Source organism: Eleginops maclovinus, chromosome 11, assembly GCF_036324505.1.
Source record: "Eleginops maclovinus isolate JMC-PN-2008 ecotype Puerto Natales chromosome 11, JC_Emac_rtc_rv5, whole genome shotgun sequence".
NCBI classification, from domain to species: Eukaryota; Metazoa; Chordata; class Actinopteri; order Perciformes; family Eleginopidae; genus Eleginops; species Eleginops maclovinus.
Window position 1 is genome coordinate 19,426,265 of NC_086359.1, and position 18,603 is coordinate 19,444,867.

The 18,603-nt window shown below is 40.8% G+C and overlaps 1 protein-coding gene across 1 annotated transcript in view; it reads left to right on the plus strand.

Moving 5' to 3' along the window:
* Positions 1-18,603, plus strand: part of abr (ABR activator of RhoGEF and GTPase) — a 133,835-nt gene that overhangs the window by 43,950 nt on the left and 71,282 nt on the right. The window contains 2 exon segments of the mRNA XM_063894530.1: positions 11,622-11,689; positions 11,691-11,804. Of these exon segments, the coding sequence (XP_063750600.1) occupies positions 11,622-11,689; positions 11,691-11,804 (182 nt within the window).

The window sequence follows — 18,603 nt, forward strand, 5'->3', positions numbered from 1 at the left end:
TCAAAAGGCTCTTCTTCCAATCCTTCCTCCAGTCAATCATTTTACTTGACATGATCCCCTCTTTAATCACATGTCATGTCCCTGTTCCGTCCCTGTGAAAAGCGTGTTTGGGGACCGCTCTATTGAACAGTAAAGAACACGTCAGGGTCGGTTGGATCGTCTGCACAGAAAGATTCCCCCTGCATCGACTGATGAGCAGTATTGATCTGACTGTTTGTCACGCACAGAGTCGGCAGGGTGCATTAGCTGACAGAGGCAGCAAACATTTCGCAAACCTGACGAGAATGTGTGTGTAGAAACACATGCGTGGATTAATGCACGATGAGCGTTGTGACTGCTGTGTGATGTGTTACTGTGACATCAGAGCTTCTTGTCTGGGAAAACCTGTCTTTTTGAACTAAATACATTTGAAGCAAAGCGAGGAAGAACAGATTTGTTGCACAGCGCCGTCAATGTTATATTTAAAGATGATTGGGAGCAGTGTTTGAAAAGGATTGTAGAACCACAGTGCTGTGACAGACTTATGGAGATGACAAAGCTCCCTGTGAAATAGTCTTGAGGGTGGGCAAGAGTCACATCTCAAGGGTCCAAAAATCATTAACAGAATTGTAAACCACCTCAAAATCTAGACCAGAGATCTGATCACAACTCAACATTAAAAACAGGAACAATTTGTGCTCATGAACCAAGCCTTCGTATCAAAAACTGAAAAAAAGAATTCTTATGGTCATGCTGTTCCCTAAAGAGTTTTACTGCTGTTTGTTTGGATTCTTCTCTATATTCATATATTGTCTTCCTCTTTGTCATCTGATATGTCATACATTATGGTGTCCTGTAAATAGCCCAATCAAATGTATAGACGTCTGTCTGATTCGAGAGAATTTCACCCGTAGCTCCGTCCTTTCTTCAGTAAATTAGTTAGAATAGAACAAGTGGTCAAACTGAGATCAGCTGACTTTAGTGTAAATACACATCCGTGACAAAAATATGTTAACGCAGAACTTCAGCAGCATTATCTCTGAGGAACACAAGTGTATTTGCTTTTCAATTTCAATTTCTTTAGAAGTATATGATGTTTCCTTACACAAAGGAATGAACTTAATGTGAAAAAGCTAACTTTGTTAATACATGTCTGCTTATTGTCAGGGAAGTAAACTTAATTTAACTGTAAATGTACTTTAGTATTTCCCTTTTCATTAACTCTGAAGTAAATCTGCTGTAGATCCTTTACAGCAGAGGTATAGTCTAGACGGATTTCAGAAAAAAGGCCTTTTATAAGAAGTAAGGAGCATTTATGGGTACAAGTCGGGAACCGGCCTACCTTACATATTTCAAGGGTGCTGAGTCCAAAAAAAACGGTACCCGGGTGAAATTTTGAGGTTTTGACCTTCTAATTTGCATATTAAAATGGCCGCCAAATTGCCCATCTTGCACAGTTATTGGACCATTTCCTCCTAGTTTTTTTTGTAAGTAGGCAATCAAGATGAGGAAATTAAGTTTCTAGATCGATAGTCAAGGGTCAAACAAGGATATAGTGGAGGCTCAGTGCCTTTTTTTTGTATATATATATGCAAAATACCAACTTTTAAGGTGAAATTAAGCATTATTTGTGTCATTTTTTAAGGCCGACATAAATATTAAATAAAAGTTACTCTGAAATTTTCCCTGTTGATATGACATATGATGTACACCATATTATATGATAACAAAGAAAAAAATCCATTGCAAGTTGTCTGAGATTTCATGTTTTTTTTTTTTTTTTTTTTGCAAATTAAGCATTTGTTCTCTAAATTCTAAGACGGGAAAAACCCAGGTGAATAGGGAAAAAATATTCAAAAAGAGACCACCATGAAACGTACCAAGTTGAATATTTAGATCAGTACATAGCATGGTCAGTCCCATCGCTGAGGACCCTTTGCCTGAGGTGAATTAACAGCAAAGAGGATCGTAACAGTTTCACACGCTTTGGTAAGTTTCCTGCTTTTTGATTTTTTTAGACAAAAAATGTCAATATTCCTTAGTTATTGATTGAGCTTGTTAACCCTATTTATCCAAAATGATACTTTTTCAACCATAGTGGGTCAAAATTGTGTATTTCAATGATATTGAGATGGCTAGCAACTGGGAGAAAACTAGCTAACAGTTAGCTAACAGTTTTGGAGGGGAAAAAAACAGCTAGCTAGTTTTTTTTTCTTCCAGTTGTGCCCTAAAGATGACCACCTCTGTTGATACAAGTTTATTTCTTATAATTCCAACCCAAACATAGCCCTGTGGCAGCATAAATCCCCCTACTTTCTAGCTAGCTAGCTAGCTAACAAGCTATCATAGGGCAATGGATGCTGGGGAGTGACTGCTGTGACAGGGCTAGATTTGGGGGGAGGAATTATCAAAAATACATGTGTCAACAGAGGTGGTATATCCTCAAAGGGCCATACCAGTTATGAAACATTCATGTAACATTAGGGGTGGGAGAAAAATCGATTCACATATACATCACGATATCTTTTTTGACGATTTTTAAATAGATCTTTTTCTTCTTTATTGTGCAATGTGCATTTGTTCGCCTTTTTTACATACAGAGAGTACAGGTTTTGAAAAGGGTTTAAGTTCACTTTATAATGGAGTATGTTAATTTGGCTCCTACAGTATTTGTGTGCAGATAAATGTTAAAATGCAGACTAAAAATCGAGAGAATCGGCAATATCGTAGAATCGTAATTTAAATCGAATCGCCATCCAAAAAAATCGTAGAAGAATCGAATCGGGAGAAAAGCATATCGTCCCAGCCCTATGTAACATTTCTTCATTTTCCAATCTACAGCTGGGATGGAGCCATCAAAAGGAGGCTTTCACATGTCTGAAGCATTGGGAGTGTAAGCTGTGACTTTTATTGTCTTTAAGAGAACACATTTTCTTTAACATTTTAATTTAGATCTTCTAAAGTAAATTTAAAGTTATTTTTCTTTGATTTTGCTTTTCAGCTTCAAATGGATCCAATAACAAACCTGGGAACAGAAGATGTCTGCCTTTTTTGTTTAAGCAACAAGGGGAGTCTTAGTAATGCATCTGACCAAGGATTGGCAAAAGCTAGGCATGCTGCCAGAACCAGGAGAAATCTAAATGACTCAAAGAACAGTGTTTTGATTGATCGTGTTGAAGATGTATTGGACTCCACTGCAGCCCAGAGTGTTGTATGGCATAAAATGTGCTATTCCCACTTCACTGATAAAAGCAAATTAGAACGTTTGCAAAAGACAGTGGGTTCTGAACATGCAGGTAGCAGCAGACAAACTGCACAAGAACATGCCTCTGAACTTGCAGGTAACAGCAGACAAACAGCACAAGCACATGACTCTGAACGTGCAGGTAGCAGCAGACAAACGGCAGAAGCACAGCCTTGCAGTAGCAGGCGTTCACTGCGAATGCAAATGGATCCAGTAGATTGGAGTTTATGCCTGTTCTGCCAAACAGATGTTTTGAAGAAACCATTGAGATCAGTAATGACAACAAACTGAGTGATCAAATTATTCAAGCTTCTTCTTTAGACCATAACATTTATGTTCGGCTGGCTGGAGTGATTGATCTAATTGCAGCTGAGGCAAAATATCACTTACCATGTTTAAGAGCATTCATCAGATCTACGGACAAGACAAAGCAGGCAATACAAGAACACTCTGGAAACTCAGACTACCCAGACCTTGCGATGACATGGCTATGCAAAGAGCTGCAAGGGGCAGCAGATAAAGGACATGTACTTCTTCTCGATGATGTCTGGGAACGGTATAAGGTACTCAGTGAAAAATCATCAACCACAATTCCACTCTCTTACTGCAGTAGAAGGGCAACATTTCGTGAAAAGTTGCAGTCACAGCTGGGTGACATCTTCAACTTTTTTCAACCTCTTGATAGGTGTCCATCCGAGCGAAAAACCATACTAATTCCGACAAAGTACGCAAATACGGTGGCAAATACAGCAGTGTTGGAAATGATGGATGAGGATGAGAGTGAGAAAACATTGCCTCAGTATGTGCCTACAGATGACAGTTTCTTATCACTTGTACATGTAGCGCTGAAAATTCATCAAGAGTTGATAGAAACCCCAGGCCATAAAGGTTTCTCTGTAAGTGAGGATGACGCTATTGCATGTGTCCCAGATAGTTTATATATGCTACTGAGACTAATCGTTGGTGGTCAAGAGGCATTTGAAAATGACAATTCTGAAAAGAATGAAGACCTTCTCCGTAGAAAAGTGCTGAGCATAGCACAGGACCTGATCTACTGTGTCAGTCGCGGCAGAAAATGGACACCTAAACATATCGGACTGGCTACTACACTACATCAGGCTACACGATCAAAACAGCTGGTAGAGTTATTCAACAAGGCCGGCCACTGTTTGAACTATGAGCAGGTGATGAAGGTAGACAATGCCTTAGCTGAGAGTACCTTAAAATCTATGGACCCAGCAACCGGTGCCATTATTCCACCAAACATGGTAGCAAATCGATTCATCCACTTCACTGCTGACAACATTGACATCCTTGATGAGTCCTTAGATGGAAAGAACACCTTTCATGCAACCCAAATGGCAGCCTGGCAACGGGGAAAAAAGATATAGAACTTGACATGCTGAAGCCCTCCACTAGCCGTACACTGGTTGTGCCAGATGTCCTGGAGAACCTGCACCACGTCAATGTACATTCTGCCACAAGCAAGCCAGTATTCACATCACATGTTAACAAGACCTGGTTTACCAGACCTAAAGGAGACAGTGAGTGTGTGAAACAAGCACAAGCAACAGACATGGCTTTCTTCCTGCGACGTCAGGATTCTGAACCCAAACCTTCTTGGACCGTTTTCAATCAGTCAGTCTCGTCAAAGGAACCAGAGCAGACAGCAGTAGGATATTTGCCAATAGTCCTTGCTCCAGCTCATGAGTATGATACGCTCAATACAGTTGTGAAGAGGTGCATGGCAATATCATCACATTTTGGCCAGGAGCATACAGTCATAACAGTGGACCAAGCTCTTTACTGCAAGCTCATGGAACTGAAGTGGTGTGTTGAGGAATATCAGGGCAAGTTAATCCCTCGGCTTGGTGGACTTCATATTGCAATGAACTTCCTAAAGACTATCGGAGATCACATGGCTGGGTCTGGTCTAGCTGAAGTGTGGCTGGAGAGTGGATTGCTGGGGAGGGTGCTGTCATGCTTGTCATGTCAGGGAAAGCATACAACAAGGGTATGAGAGCTCACAAACTGACCTTACAGGCCCTATGGCAGCTTTTGTTGCCAACATTCCTCGCGTTTGCTGCAGAATCAAACAAGGAATGCCATGATGAGATCTCTGCTATGGCTGCTGATGAAAATCCTGAAATGATTCCTCAGTTGATAACATATCTGAAGCAGGAACAGTTTGACAGTCTCCTCAAAGATTTCATCGCAAGTAAATCTGAAGATGTCAACTTTGTCTTCTGGTGGAACTACATGGATATGGTCTCAACACTGTTGCAGTTTACACGAGCTCAGCGTGATGGACTCTGGGAGCTTCATCTTCACTCCTTCAGCTGGATGTTGCCGTACTTCATGCGATATGACCACCTGAACTATGCAAGATGGGGGCCAGTGTATATTGCTGAGATGCACCAACTCCCAGAACCTGTACTATCTGAGTTCCAAAGAGGCAACTTTGTTGTGAAGCGGTCCGATCAACGATTCAACCAGGTCGATCCAGACCAAGCAATGGAGTGGATCAACGGAACAGGGAAAAAAGGAGGGGGGATCATTGGCATTACTAAGACACCTTCAGCCCTTTCCAGATGGACACTCTCCTACAACATGAGGTCCCATGTAGCAGAAGAGACACATTTGATGTTCAGCAACACACCTGAGAAAACCTACGTCCACAATGAAGCTACCAAATCCCGTGAAAAGAGAGACAACAGAGACGAAATGGCATTGGTTTTAGTCTTCAAAGGGTTCAAGGTGTTTGATTCAGTCTCCTCAGGCTCATTGCAAAATCTCGCCACGAAAGACGTTGCCACAGAGGCTATCCAAAGCTCATTACTTTCTGCCAAAGACCTAGGACAAGAAAAAGTGAATTCATTCATTGAGAAAAGGATGATTGTTCCTGAGGACAAAGATAAACCAGAGGTCCCAATCCATGCAACCCTACATAAGAGCAAAGCTAAAACATTTGCATCTCTGTATGAAGTGGCCAAAAATCCTAAAATCAAAGACAACAGAACTGTCATAAAGGCTGACCGAAACATTCTCAAACGCCTTGTTACGGCCTATGAGGCAGGTCGTCCAGTTGACTTACCAGCTGTCCTAAACACGAGCTTCTGCCAGTTCCATATCCCTTGCTGAAATGAATGGGACACTTCGCACTGGAAACAAGTCTGTATTAGTAAATAAGTTAACTGAAGACATAGTCTGTCCTGAGGCTATTGAACTTCCCGACATGTCATCTTGTCTCATCATAGATGGACAGGCACTTGTGGTTGCCCTTGGAAAGCCAGACAAAGCAGTAACATTTGGGGATCTGGCCGACACATTTGTCAGAGCAGTGTTGAAAGCAGGATGTTACTATAAAAGGATAGACGTTGTGTTTGACAGATACAGAGAAGAGACCATCAAGGGTGCTACCAGGACACGACGCACAAAAGCAGCTCAACCAATCAGACGACTTGTTGAGGGTCGTGATGTGCCTCTTCCAAAAAACTGGACCAATTTCCTGTCCCTCCCTGACAACAAAGCTGATCTTGCCAATCTACTCTCTGAAGAACTATGTGCTCAGGCACCGGATGATAAAGAGATAGTAGTTGCTGGTGGGTTCAGAGACGGAGGTTAGGTCATCAAAAGCAACAACCAACCTGACTCATCTGAGAGCCACACACGAAGAGGCAGATACCCGATTGGTATTACATGCAGTGCACTGCAGTCAGACACAGTAGTCGTGTCATCTAGAGACACTGATGTACTTGTGATTCTCGTTTCCCATTTCCCACACGTAGCATGTAAAAAACTCTGGCTGTTGTCTGGTACCACAAGGAAGCCACAATATATACCAATTGATGCTGTTTTTAACAAACTGCCAAAGGATTCAGCACCAAGCCTTGTAGCATTTCATGCACTAACTGGTTGTGATACCACATCATACATTGCAAGTCACACCAAAAGTACATCATGGAAAGTCTGGAAAATGCACCATCAATTGCTCAGCAACCTCGGAATTGGTGATCTCACGGAGGAGACTCAAAGATCTTCAGAGGCTTTTGTCTGCAGAATATATGATGTGCATAAAACAGACTCTGTTGATGCAGCAAGGCATATACTTTTCTCCAGGACAGGTAAACCAGAAGCAATGCCGCCTACAAGCGATGCGCTCCACTTCCATCTGCTGAGAGTACACTACCAGGCAATGGTTTGGAGAAATGCTCACTATGCCACACCTGAGCTTCCTTCACCCTTGGACATGGGATGGAAAGATGGTGATTCAGGACTACAGCCCATTCTTATGTCACAGAACCCAATACCTGAAAGTTGCCTGGAAATGATCAGGTGTGCCTGTAAAAAACAATGCACAACACGCCAGTGCAAATGCCGAAAATCGGGGCTGTTATGCACTGCAATGTGTACATGTCAGAGTGATGACCAATGTCCTTGTTTAAATGTGGAGTTGTAGTCCTCAAGCATACCAAGGCAATGGGTAACCAAAGAACTTGGAAAAGGACTGCAGAAAGAAATACTAATCAAAATGAAATTCCAAAGACAAATGGCACACAAGCAAACTAGAAAGGTATAAAAACAATTTACCAAAACAAGTGACCTATGGAACTTACAGAAGACAGATGAAAGCAAAGCAATTCAGCTAGAAACATGAAAGAAAATATACAGAAACAAGATGTGATCTGTAGAACTGTTCAAGGGAAGTTTCATGTTTTTTTTTTCCCTATTCACTTGGGTTTTTCGATGTTTGAATTAAGAGCATTATGCTTTGTTTGCATAAAAAAATGAATTCTCAGACAACTTGCAATGGTGTTTTTCTTAGTTATTATGTAATATGGAATACATCACATATCATATATACACTGGGAACATTTAAGAGTGATATTGACTGAATATTTATGTCGGCCTTAAAAAATGACACAAATAATGCTTAATTTCACCTTAAAAGTTGGTATTTTGCATATATATATACATAAAAAAGGCACTGAGCCTCCACTATATCCTTGCTCTGACCCCAGACTATAGATCTAGACACTTAATTCATCATCTTTGATTGCCTACTTACAAAAAAACTTGGGGAAAATGGTCCAACGACTGAGCAAGATAGGGAGTTTGGCGGCCATTTTGATATGCAAATTAGAAGGTCAAAAACTCAAAATTTCGCTCGGGTACCGTTTTTTTTGGATTCAGCACCCTTGAAATATGTAAAGTAGGCCGGTTCCCAACTTGTACCCATAAATGCTCCTTACATTCACTTTTTGGGTACATCCCGTCTAGTCTAGTATCCAAACTACGGCCCGGGGGGCCAAATGCGGCCCACCGGCCATTTTGAATCGGCCCTCTGCAAATTCCAAAAGTATAATGCAATATGGCCCACAAATTAAACTATTGCTTGTCTTATATTGTACTTCTCAAATATATATGTTCAAATATATTAATGAGCCCAATTTCAAATTAATTCAGTCATTTAAAATGTAAAACATGTTCTAACAAACCTTAGTTGATAAAAAAAAAATAATAACTTATTTCTATAACAAGCTTGAGATGTAACCTTCATATCTACTCCTATTAGAATCAATCTGAGGCTTCTGTTTTAAGGAATGAGCTGCCAACACAATAAATGAAACCCTAAAGACAGACGGGATGTAGGCTGTTTTTTTCTGAAAGCGTTTTCAAGTATCGCGCATTATTCACCTACATTTGATTTGTTTTGCTAACTTATAACTTAACTTTTGAGACAATATTCACCTCTATAAGTGACCCAGCTCTCCCTATATTTTCCTGTATGTGGCCCTCGGTGAAAATAGTTTGGACACCCCTGCTGTACAGTATAGCTGATAGTACTGAGACTGATCTATGGATTCATAGATAAAGCTTTTCTGTACTCTGTTGTGTTCTGTTTTTTGTCTGATCTCGGCTTCAAGACATTAATAATCGCCCTTTTTGTCTCTTTCCTGCTTTCATATTGCTGTTGGAGCTATATTTCGATTTATATTTCTGAATAGGTAAACATTTATTTTAGTAGTTTTTATGCTTTTATTTTGAAGGCATGTTTGGGCGCTGGGGGATTAGGGCTCCTGGTGTAATTATTGGGGACAGGTGGTGCTGGTGGTGGGAGTAGAGCACTAGAAGGCACATGCTTTTTTCACCAGGGTGATTCAGGCCACAAGAAAATCCACACTAATGGTTAAAGGAGATTCTTGTCTGGACTCGCATCCCTTACCCTTCGTAAGATCTGCTAACTGGCAGTTTTACTTTAAGTTAGTTATCTGTTTATTTTCATATGATTTTGGCCGCTACAATTGCTAATAAGATGTAATGGGCAGCAATAATGACCACTCACTCACCAAACACTGAACGCATACAAAGCTGACATTATTTGCATTAGGCAGGTGTCAGTAAGATAGAGCACACTGCTCACTGCTGTAACTCTGTTTCCCAGGATGGACTCTTCTCACACAGCAGCCACTATATTTATAAATTATTTCTGCCAATAATAAGGAATCATGGCATACATTTTCCAAGAAAAGGGAACTGACCCTTATGCGTGTCTAGCCATGAGTGCATATTTGTAGGGATGCTCTATTTTTGCAAAAATCACAATATCAATATCTCCAAATTGAGATCACGATTATTACACATCTACTTTGGAAAAAAGCTGTATTTTGTACATTTTAAGACTAAAGTTAAACTTGAAGAGGCTAGATCCATGAGTTACTTTTTTGTTGTCACCCTGAAGTTAACGCTGGGAGAGCGGCTCTAAATATATCCTCCTCCCACACCGAGCAGTGTGATCAAATTGAATTTATTATGACTTTTTTTTAATCACTGAACCTTATGTTGTTGCGTGTGTTATTTTCAGTTTTCTCATGCTTACATACACTCAGCCATCTTTAGCAGATTGGGACAAACTCGCCTGTCAAAAGGCCAGAAGGTGTGCAGAAGAGTCAGAGAGGGAACAGATGGACAAGAGGCAGAGAAACAAACACACACACACTTGGATATTGGGAGGGCAGATATTTTCTTTGACAAATGACCTCACCTCAGTGTTTTAACCCCGTCCTCGCATTCACGTCTCATGTTATCCTCATGTCATCTCGCAGCGCTTCAGCACTATTCTCTTTGCACGCTTCACTAAGTGTGCTCAGACCCAAGTGTACTATTTGCCCAACAGCTACACATGAACCATATGGTAGCTAACAGATGGATGGAATTTTCTGATTGGCAGGTGGGCGGTGCAGTGGCGGGGTTACGATGCGTGTCAGAGAGTGACAGACGGCTGCATGTCGGCCACTTTAGGCCTCCATTAGCATTAGCTTGTTGATGTGTGTTGTTGTCCCAGTGGGGATTGACCCCTGCTTTTATTTTGCATTTAGCTCCTGTTTGTGGCGTGTTGAGTTTTCTAGGAATCATTTGGAGCAGTCTTTTGATCAGTTTAGAGCATTTAGAGTAGTGGATCAGACACTTTTCTACTTTAAAGTAGGCTCAGCGATGCTCCTCCCACATTGGTAGCTTTTCAAGCATTGTGTTTTTTTGTTTGTTTTACAGCTGTCAAAAATGTTTTGCACATGCTTTGGTGGATGAACCTCTCCTATTCTAAGCTCATACATAGAATAGTCTGTGCTTTATCAGGTAGATTGACAGGATTTGTATCCAATCAGGGAACACAATGAACATCCTGGACAATATGTACTCATTATTTCTTGTAGCGGACTCAAAGGATATTTCACCATTGTCTGTGGTTAGACATTAGTAATCATTTTTGTTCCTTTTCTGGGATGTTTTACTAGAACTGTTATAGTTACTCTATGTTTCCAAAGTAACACACTGACAGTTAATGTCTATTTTCTAACTCCTTCTACATGTTTTCTATGTGTACCAACTATATGTATTGCAGCTTCTGTCTGGTTATCACCCTCCATGGGACATCTCTCCTCTTATAATACCAGCTATAATCAGATAGTAAACGTGCCAACCAAATATTTGTACAGTGTTTTTGGTTTTCTATTTATTCTCCAGCGGTGTTCTTTATAAGACATGGCAGCGGTTCTTTAAAGTCAGCATGTGTCCTTCCACTTGAGCTATTGCTGTAACTCAGGCCTAATGTAGAACACCTAAAGACAGTGATACATCATATTAAACCTATATAATCACGTGTAGAGTTTGCTGCTTTGAAGCATCATTAGTTCAGCCATGCTCGATTGTTTCATGTCTTGTTCCACTCATTCTTTAGTGTAGCACCAATAAGTGTTTGGTAAAGAGACAATGCATTGCTTGCAAATTGCTCTGAAGAAGTACTAGAGATTGTTATCAGTGAGTCATGTCTGTGAGTCACGCAGTGGCCTTGTTTTTCTGGTGAAATGCTAATCAGCATCTCTGTCTCTCTGTCCTGCAGACTTCAACTACAACACAGACGGCTACGAGGGAGACGTAGCAGAGGACGGCAAGTCTCAGGACGGCTCAGGAGACGCTGCCCTTTATAGATGAGTCTCCCACCATGTCGCCACAGCTGTGCGCATCCCAAGGGCCCGACGGAGAAGCGGTCTCCCCAACACCACCGGAGAGCCTGCTGGCAGGGGTAAGAGCCCACACACATGGCATGGACATGCTTATTTAAAGGAAGGAGGTACACATCAGTTGCAACGCTCTTACCTCCACTTATACACTCCAGCCGAATATGTGAAAATCCTGAAGGTAGTTTATCACTGTGCTAATTTATTATATTGAATTCCTTCACTACAGAGCACATCATAACATATTTATTCCATTGGTCAGCGTTGTCATGGTGTTCATTGGGATAGGTTCTTTAACTCTCTTGAGATTGAAGCTTATATTTTAACATGCAGTCTATTCTTGTAGAATTGTAAAATGTTAGTATCATAGTAATTAAAATGCCATTTACCCAAGCTAAGGATGATTACACATTATGGCCGTACACTGTTCTCCAACCATGTCATTTGTATCTAAACGTACCTACATATTTATGACGCTATAAACCTACTGCAAAGCAAGAAAAAATCTTTCCTAAAAACCGAAACCAAACTAAAATATTCAAAACATTTTTTTTAAAACTGTTATAACTTGGTTTAGTTTTTAATTCAAACTTGCCTTTCATAACCTTTCTATTGAAAAAAAAAATCAATATACTGACCTTTTAATCATAGCATCCAAAAAAAGGTTTTAAAATATCTTTCACAAAGTTAAATGTTTGTTTGAAAGAAATTACTCTTTGCAATTTTCTTTAAATCTCTAATATCTCTCATCGTTCCATCCTGTAAGGAGGGTATATAAAACAGAGCTGACGTGTCATCAGGCACATTTTTTCCTTGTTATTAATAGCTATTCGTCCTGTTAGCCGGCGGATCTGGACCCTGTGTAATTGTTAGCGATTAGCAACAACAGCTAAACTGCCTGCAGCACGCTGCAGGTGGTGCATTGACAGCAGCAGGAAATGACCACTGACCCACATGGGGTTTGACGGCACCAGCACTAATCTGCCCGTCTGTGCATGGAAGCAGAATACGTTCCAGGACTGTGTTTATTCACAAAGGTGTAGTTTGTAAATTAGTCAGTGCTAAAAACACAAGGTTCCTTTTTGTATCTTTTCATTTTCAGTGAATAGCTGTAAATCACATTCTGGAGGTGGCAATGTTCCCTCTGTTTATTCTGTCACATCCCTGGGTGTGTGAATAAGAAAAAAAAGGCATCCTCTGACAAATAAACCGTTGCTGCAGGAAATATGAACTGACTGATTACCATGGACTTTCCCAGTTAGCTTCCACAGACACCAGACATTAAAGCTGACAGAAGCTTTCATGGAATTGACTGTGACTTGTGTGTGTGACTGTGAGGGGGGAGGCTCAGCGGGAGGCATGTTGACCCTGATCTGAACAGAAACATACATTCACACACACAAACAAAGAAGGTAACCGGCTTTAGATTCACCCATCACATAAGGCCTGACTGAAAACACTGATTCTGAGTGACTCAGACTGATGTGATGTAATGAAAATATAACAGCTGGTTTCTTCAATTTGACAATAAAGAGGAACGGAGGATTTAACTGGAGTTAGCTTTTCCACTTTCACACTTTTTGTAGAAATACCCCACCATTTCAACTTTCCGCCTTTAAGGTCACGGCCCCCCTATTCTCTATTTGCTTTTCAATATGCCTTCTCTCTTCCATTACAGAAACACTCTGGCCTTGACCATTGGACTTATTTATTTGGAGTTGGACTTAGTTATAAATAAATACATTTAATAAGCTTATTGCTCTTTTAAATCATTGCGAGTGTCCCAGCGTCTCGTGTGTAAATGAAAATGTGTCTCCATCTAGTGGCCAGTTCGGGTAACAACAGACAAGACTGGACATTTTCCGGTTTTGTAAAAAACATTTACAATTAAGCCAATAATTTGTAACCTACAATAGTTGCCACATTAAGAGTTAATGATATTTTAATTAAAATAAATTCAATTAAAATCATTACAAAGAAATGTAGGGGAAGGGCTCAATCACTTTCAGATCTAGTGAATCGTGCAATAAATTGGTTTTAGGTTTCAAATAAGATATGTAAACATTTTTAATCCTTAAGCAGCTCCCATTGCGTGCACACTGTTGTCAAACTGTTTAGCTAGATAACCTAGAATTACAGTTCTGCTGCTGTATTATGTATTTATTAACTCTGCCTCCTGACCCTGACACTTTAGTGGCAAGCTGAGTCAGAGCACTTCATAGCAGCCGCTGGTTTGGCACTATAAGAGAGGCTGTTATTGGAGGATTTCTGTCCAACACTGCAGCCTCCAAAGGTCTTTTCCTATGAAATCGCCCTCTCTTTCCTCACTGCCTTGTTAAGTCGGTCTTTCTTTCCGCTGAGTTTGCCTTTCATCTGCTGACTTGAGAGAGCAAACGCTGACGCCTCTGTGCCAAGATGCATAAATTCAGCATGAGGATCGCGTTTGTAGAAGCTTTGAAAGTGAAAAGAAGTTTGAGATGCTTTATTTTGCATTTTGGGATGCTTTAAAACCGTTGTACCTTATATTAAAGTTGGTTGGATGTTGTAGTTCTGTTGCAAGTTGGTTGGTTTGAGCTTCATACATGAATTACTTAGCTGATTTTCTACATTTTCATTTTATCTTCTTTGCTGGATTTATAATTTGTTCCTTTCTGTCTTTCTTTAAGTCTCTTTCAAGGTTACTTCTTGTTTTCAAGTTCCTTTCTCTTCCCATATTAAGGGTTTGCAATGGTAGTGACCTAAAAATAAAAGCCATAAGTATAGATTTACTTTTGTTTCCCCCACGCGTCCAAGTCCTCAGGCTTGTAGGTTAGCAACCTGAATATATAGCCATGATTATGCAAGATAAAGAGTGAATAATTATACAGAGAGCCTGAGAACATGGGGAGGAGAATCTAAAGGCAGGCAGACTTCCTTTAAAGTGCCATCTACAGTTCAGGAGCTGGGTGTGAGTGAACTATAGTCATTCACAAACTCGCACACACTCACTCATAGTTGAATCCAAACACATGGGACAATTCTTACTTTCTATTATCAAGAATTATATATTTTCCATGTGTCTTTACTTCTACACTAACTCAAGCCCTTGTTCTTCCTGAACTAAACGGCTGTGAACTCTGTGACCTGTAATTAGAATCAGCCGCAGCAGCACATGAGACGATCTGTGCTCCCCATCCAAGGCTCTCTGCAGATCAATAAAGAGACAATGGGCAGAGAGAGGACTCTGCAACATTTAGTGAGAAAGAGGGAAGATGTATGTTTTGAGGAATTGGCTTTAGTCTGAAGATACGGAAGAAAGAGAAGAAGAGAATGAAGCGGAGCGACTCCCTGAGCACCACAGAAACAAACGCTCTATGCAGCCATCCAGGAAGTGGCTGGAGAGCGTTTGTTATTGAGGGGAGGGGCAGACGCAGAGGGAGGGCAGACCTCATCGACCGAGGTGGAACACACGCACACTCACACACACCAGGAAGCCCGGCAGAGGAAGGGGGTGGGGTTGCGTAGGCGGGGTCCTCTCCCTTTCTCTCTCTTGCTTGCGGTGTCCAGACGACTTGCTCTGAAGGGAAAACACTGATGTGTCCGGGCAGGCCCTGAAACAGAGGGAATCTCAGGCAGAAAGAGGAGAGGAGGAGGCGAAGGAAAGCAAAGAATCATGGAGGAGGAAGAGGAGGAGGTGCTGTGCTACTTGGACAGGGTGCTGGAGGAGGAGGAGGAGGAGGAGGAGGAGGGGGAGATGTTTGAATATGGAGATGGGGAACTGGATCACATCACCCCGACACATAGACAGTTCAAGGTGAGACGGCGGCTGGAGGCAAGGGGGATACACACGCACATATGCACACACATTTTTGCAACTCACACCCTGACCAGGCTAGACAGCTTGGCTATATATAGCTAAGTGGGAAGTGTTGTTGGTGTTTTGGGATGATGTGGCGTCACTACGTGAGCCATCTGCGCTGCACGAGTGTGTGTGACAGCCATTAGTGTGTCAGCCTGACGAGGCAGCAACTCTGGAGCACATGTCTCCTCACTCTGATGCTCTTTCAACCCGGCCTGTGTGTTTCTGCTTGTAACTTCTAAACGAAGTGTGTTCTTGAGCTGTGTGCTTGAGTTGTGTGTGTGTGTGTGTGTGTGTGTGTGTGTGTGTGTGTGTGTGTGTGTGTGTGTGTGTGTGTGTGTTTACTCGCTACAGTTAAAGTGACTGTAGGGTTGTGGTTCCCAGTCACTCTTCATATCAGCTTTCTTTATCAGGCAGAATAAGAGCAGAGGGCACCATAAAAAAGCAGCTTTCTCTCTCTATAAAAAGTAAGAAGAAGCACGCACAGGAGCAGGTTGCCATGGAAAAGTCCTTTCCCCGCTCGTGTATTTCTCATCTTGCCCTCTCGCCACACAGTAGCTCTTTTGTACAGCACAGGGAAAATATTCCCACTGTTGGAAAAAAAACTGTTTTCCCCTTCCTTCCTTTTTTCCATCTTGACGTGATATGTTTGTCGCAGAAGGAGTAAACTTTACACGCCACCAACGTGACCTTCTTTACTTTCGCATCACATTGCATTTGTTTAGTAGGGCAGCTGCACACATCATATCCAGGCCTTAAAAAAAGCTATGAAATCATGTTAGCTCTGTTATTGCAATAAAAGAAAAAAACATTTGCCTGAAGATGTGGACCCACATATGGTTTATGGGGCTTAAAATGAATGGTGAGCTACAGCAGGACCTGCATATCAAACAACTCAAGAGGAAATATGACTCATTTCGAGTGCTGCATTTAGTTTGAGTTCAAGTTAGAGGGAACATTTTCTTTCACTTTGTTTCAAGTAATACCGTATTGTTACAGACGCAGAGGCTTTCTCTATAAACAGATATGTGCAGGCAGACATTGTATGCAACACGACTTCAGTATGTTGGCCGTCCTTCTATCTGTAAGCCTGTCACAATAACTCACTTTGTTGGACGATTATTGTCCAAGAAGAAATTGCAATAAAATATATTAGAAACTGCATGATGCCACTGATATAATGATAACATAACTTCACAGTAAACCCTTTAAGTCTTTTAAGAACATTCAAACATCAGAATTTTAATTAAAATGTAAATATCTTAGATAAATAAATCATAAATAAACTAAAGCACACAACCATACAGTAAATGAATTGGACTTTCAGGATGTTTAAACAGAATAGGGCAATGTCTGCACCATATGTAAACAGACCTACATGTAGTCACAGTAAAGGGCCTGAGAGCAGGAGGCAGAGGTGGGAAGTAACTAAATACATATACTCAAGTACTGTGCTTAAGTATTATTTTGAGATAATTTATTTGAGTAGTTCAATGTTATGCTACTTCTACTTCACTACAATTCAGAGGTAAATGTTTACTTTTACTCCACTACATTTATTAAATACCTTTAGTTCCACCTGGAGTAAATTAACCCTGCAGTATACAAAGTCATTACAACTTTTACTTGAGTATCATTTTGAATGCAGGACTTTTACTTGTATTCCTTCACTCTTCATTTACTGAAGTACAAGATCTGAGTACTTCTCCCCCCTCTTCGTCATGTCTATATGTCAGCTTGAAGTCAGTCAGCAGGATGTATTGAACAATCAAGTGTTGCCAAGAAATTGGCTGAAATGCAATCTAGGAACCCAATAGCTATTGCTTCATGATACTTTTGATCAGACTTTTAAAAAAAAATCATTTCATTTGCATTGTAATGTTCTTTTGAAAGTTTGTAATTGGACTGTAAACACTGATGGGGATTTTTGATTGGCTACACAATTACCCCCACGAAATATTGGCCGTTGCCCACTAGAGGTTAAATTGCCGCCAGGTAATTCTGAGGTTGAATTGACTCGAAATCTGCTCGATAATGTTCCATTGAAAACCTTTGATAGCTGACTGATGCTATAATGTGATCACACCCTGATGGTTTGAGAGTGGATCAGCTGATTGACGTACTTCAGTGGACACTTTGAACCGTGCAATTAAAAGAGAATGATCTGCACAAATCCCTTCTGGGTCTTCTTCTAATTCTCTCTAGATGGTAACTTTTACTTTAGTGAACCAATCACAGGGAGATCAAGCATCAACGCTATCACTGCCAACAGTGTGGAGATGAAGTACAGGTGCACCTGCACTAAAGACTGTTGATCTTTTACAAGTTTTAACTACTAATACATATAACATTTAGTATATTCTAAATGTTGTGTTCTTTGCAGGTAAATATCCTCAGGGAAAACTTCTGCTACGTCTCTGCTTTTCCTCAGCCAAGTCATTCTTAATCATCCTAGTCCTGTAACCAGGAACAGTAAATCTAAAGTGTTCTGTTCCTGGTTCCAGCTCCAGTCTTGGTCATGATAGGGTTAAAACTATTTGATCATGGCTCCTTCTTGTCTTATCCGGCAGGTGTGGTGATATCACTGTGAGGATCTGGTCGTGTTAAATATTAACCTTCCTTTCTGCTGTCATGGCTGTCCTTTGGCCTCCCTTAATCACAAACTGAGACTTCTTCAACGTCACTCTGACTGCACTACTCCACTTTATTGCTGTGTGCGTTGGCTCAGCAGGGGGTGAAGAGTTAATGACAGGTGTACAGCTGTTCACTCACTGTTAGGCAATATGCAGTTTTCGTATAGAGGGATATTGAATGAGGATTGCCAGTGTAGATTTCACACATTGTAATGGTTTGGGTCAACACATTTTTTTAAATTCCATGTAAATATAGTGCCTTACATTATTAACGCAATGTGGGGTTTTCCATGATAGTGTAGTCTGACTCACCCAGAAGGTGTTAACATATTATTGTGATGAGTAAATGCATGCAAAGCAATAATGATTAACTTTACACCATTGCATAGTGCC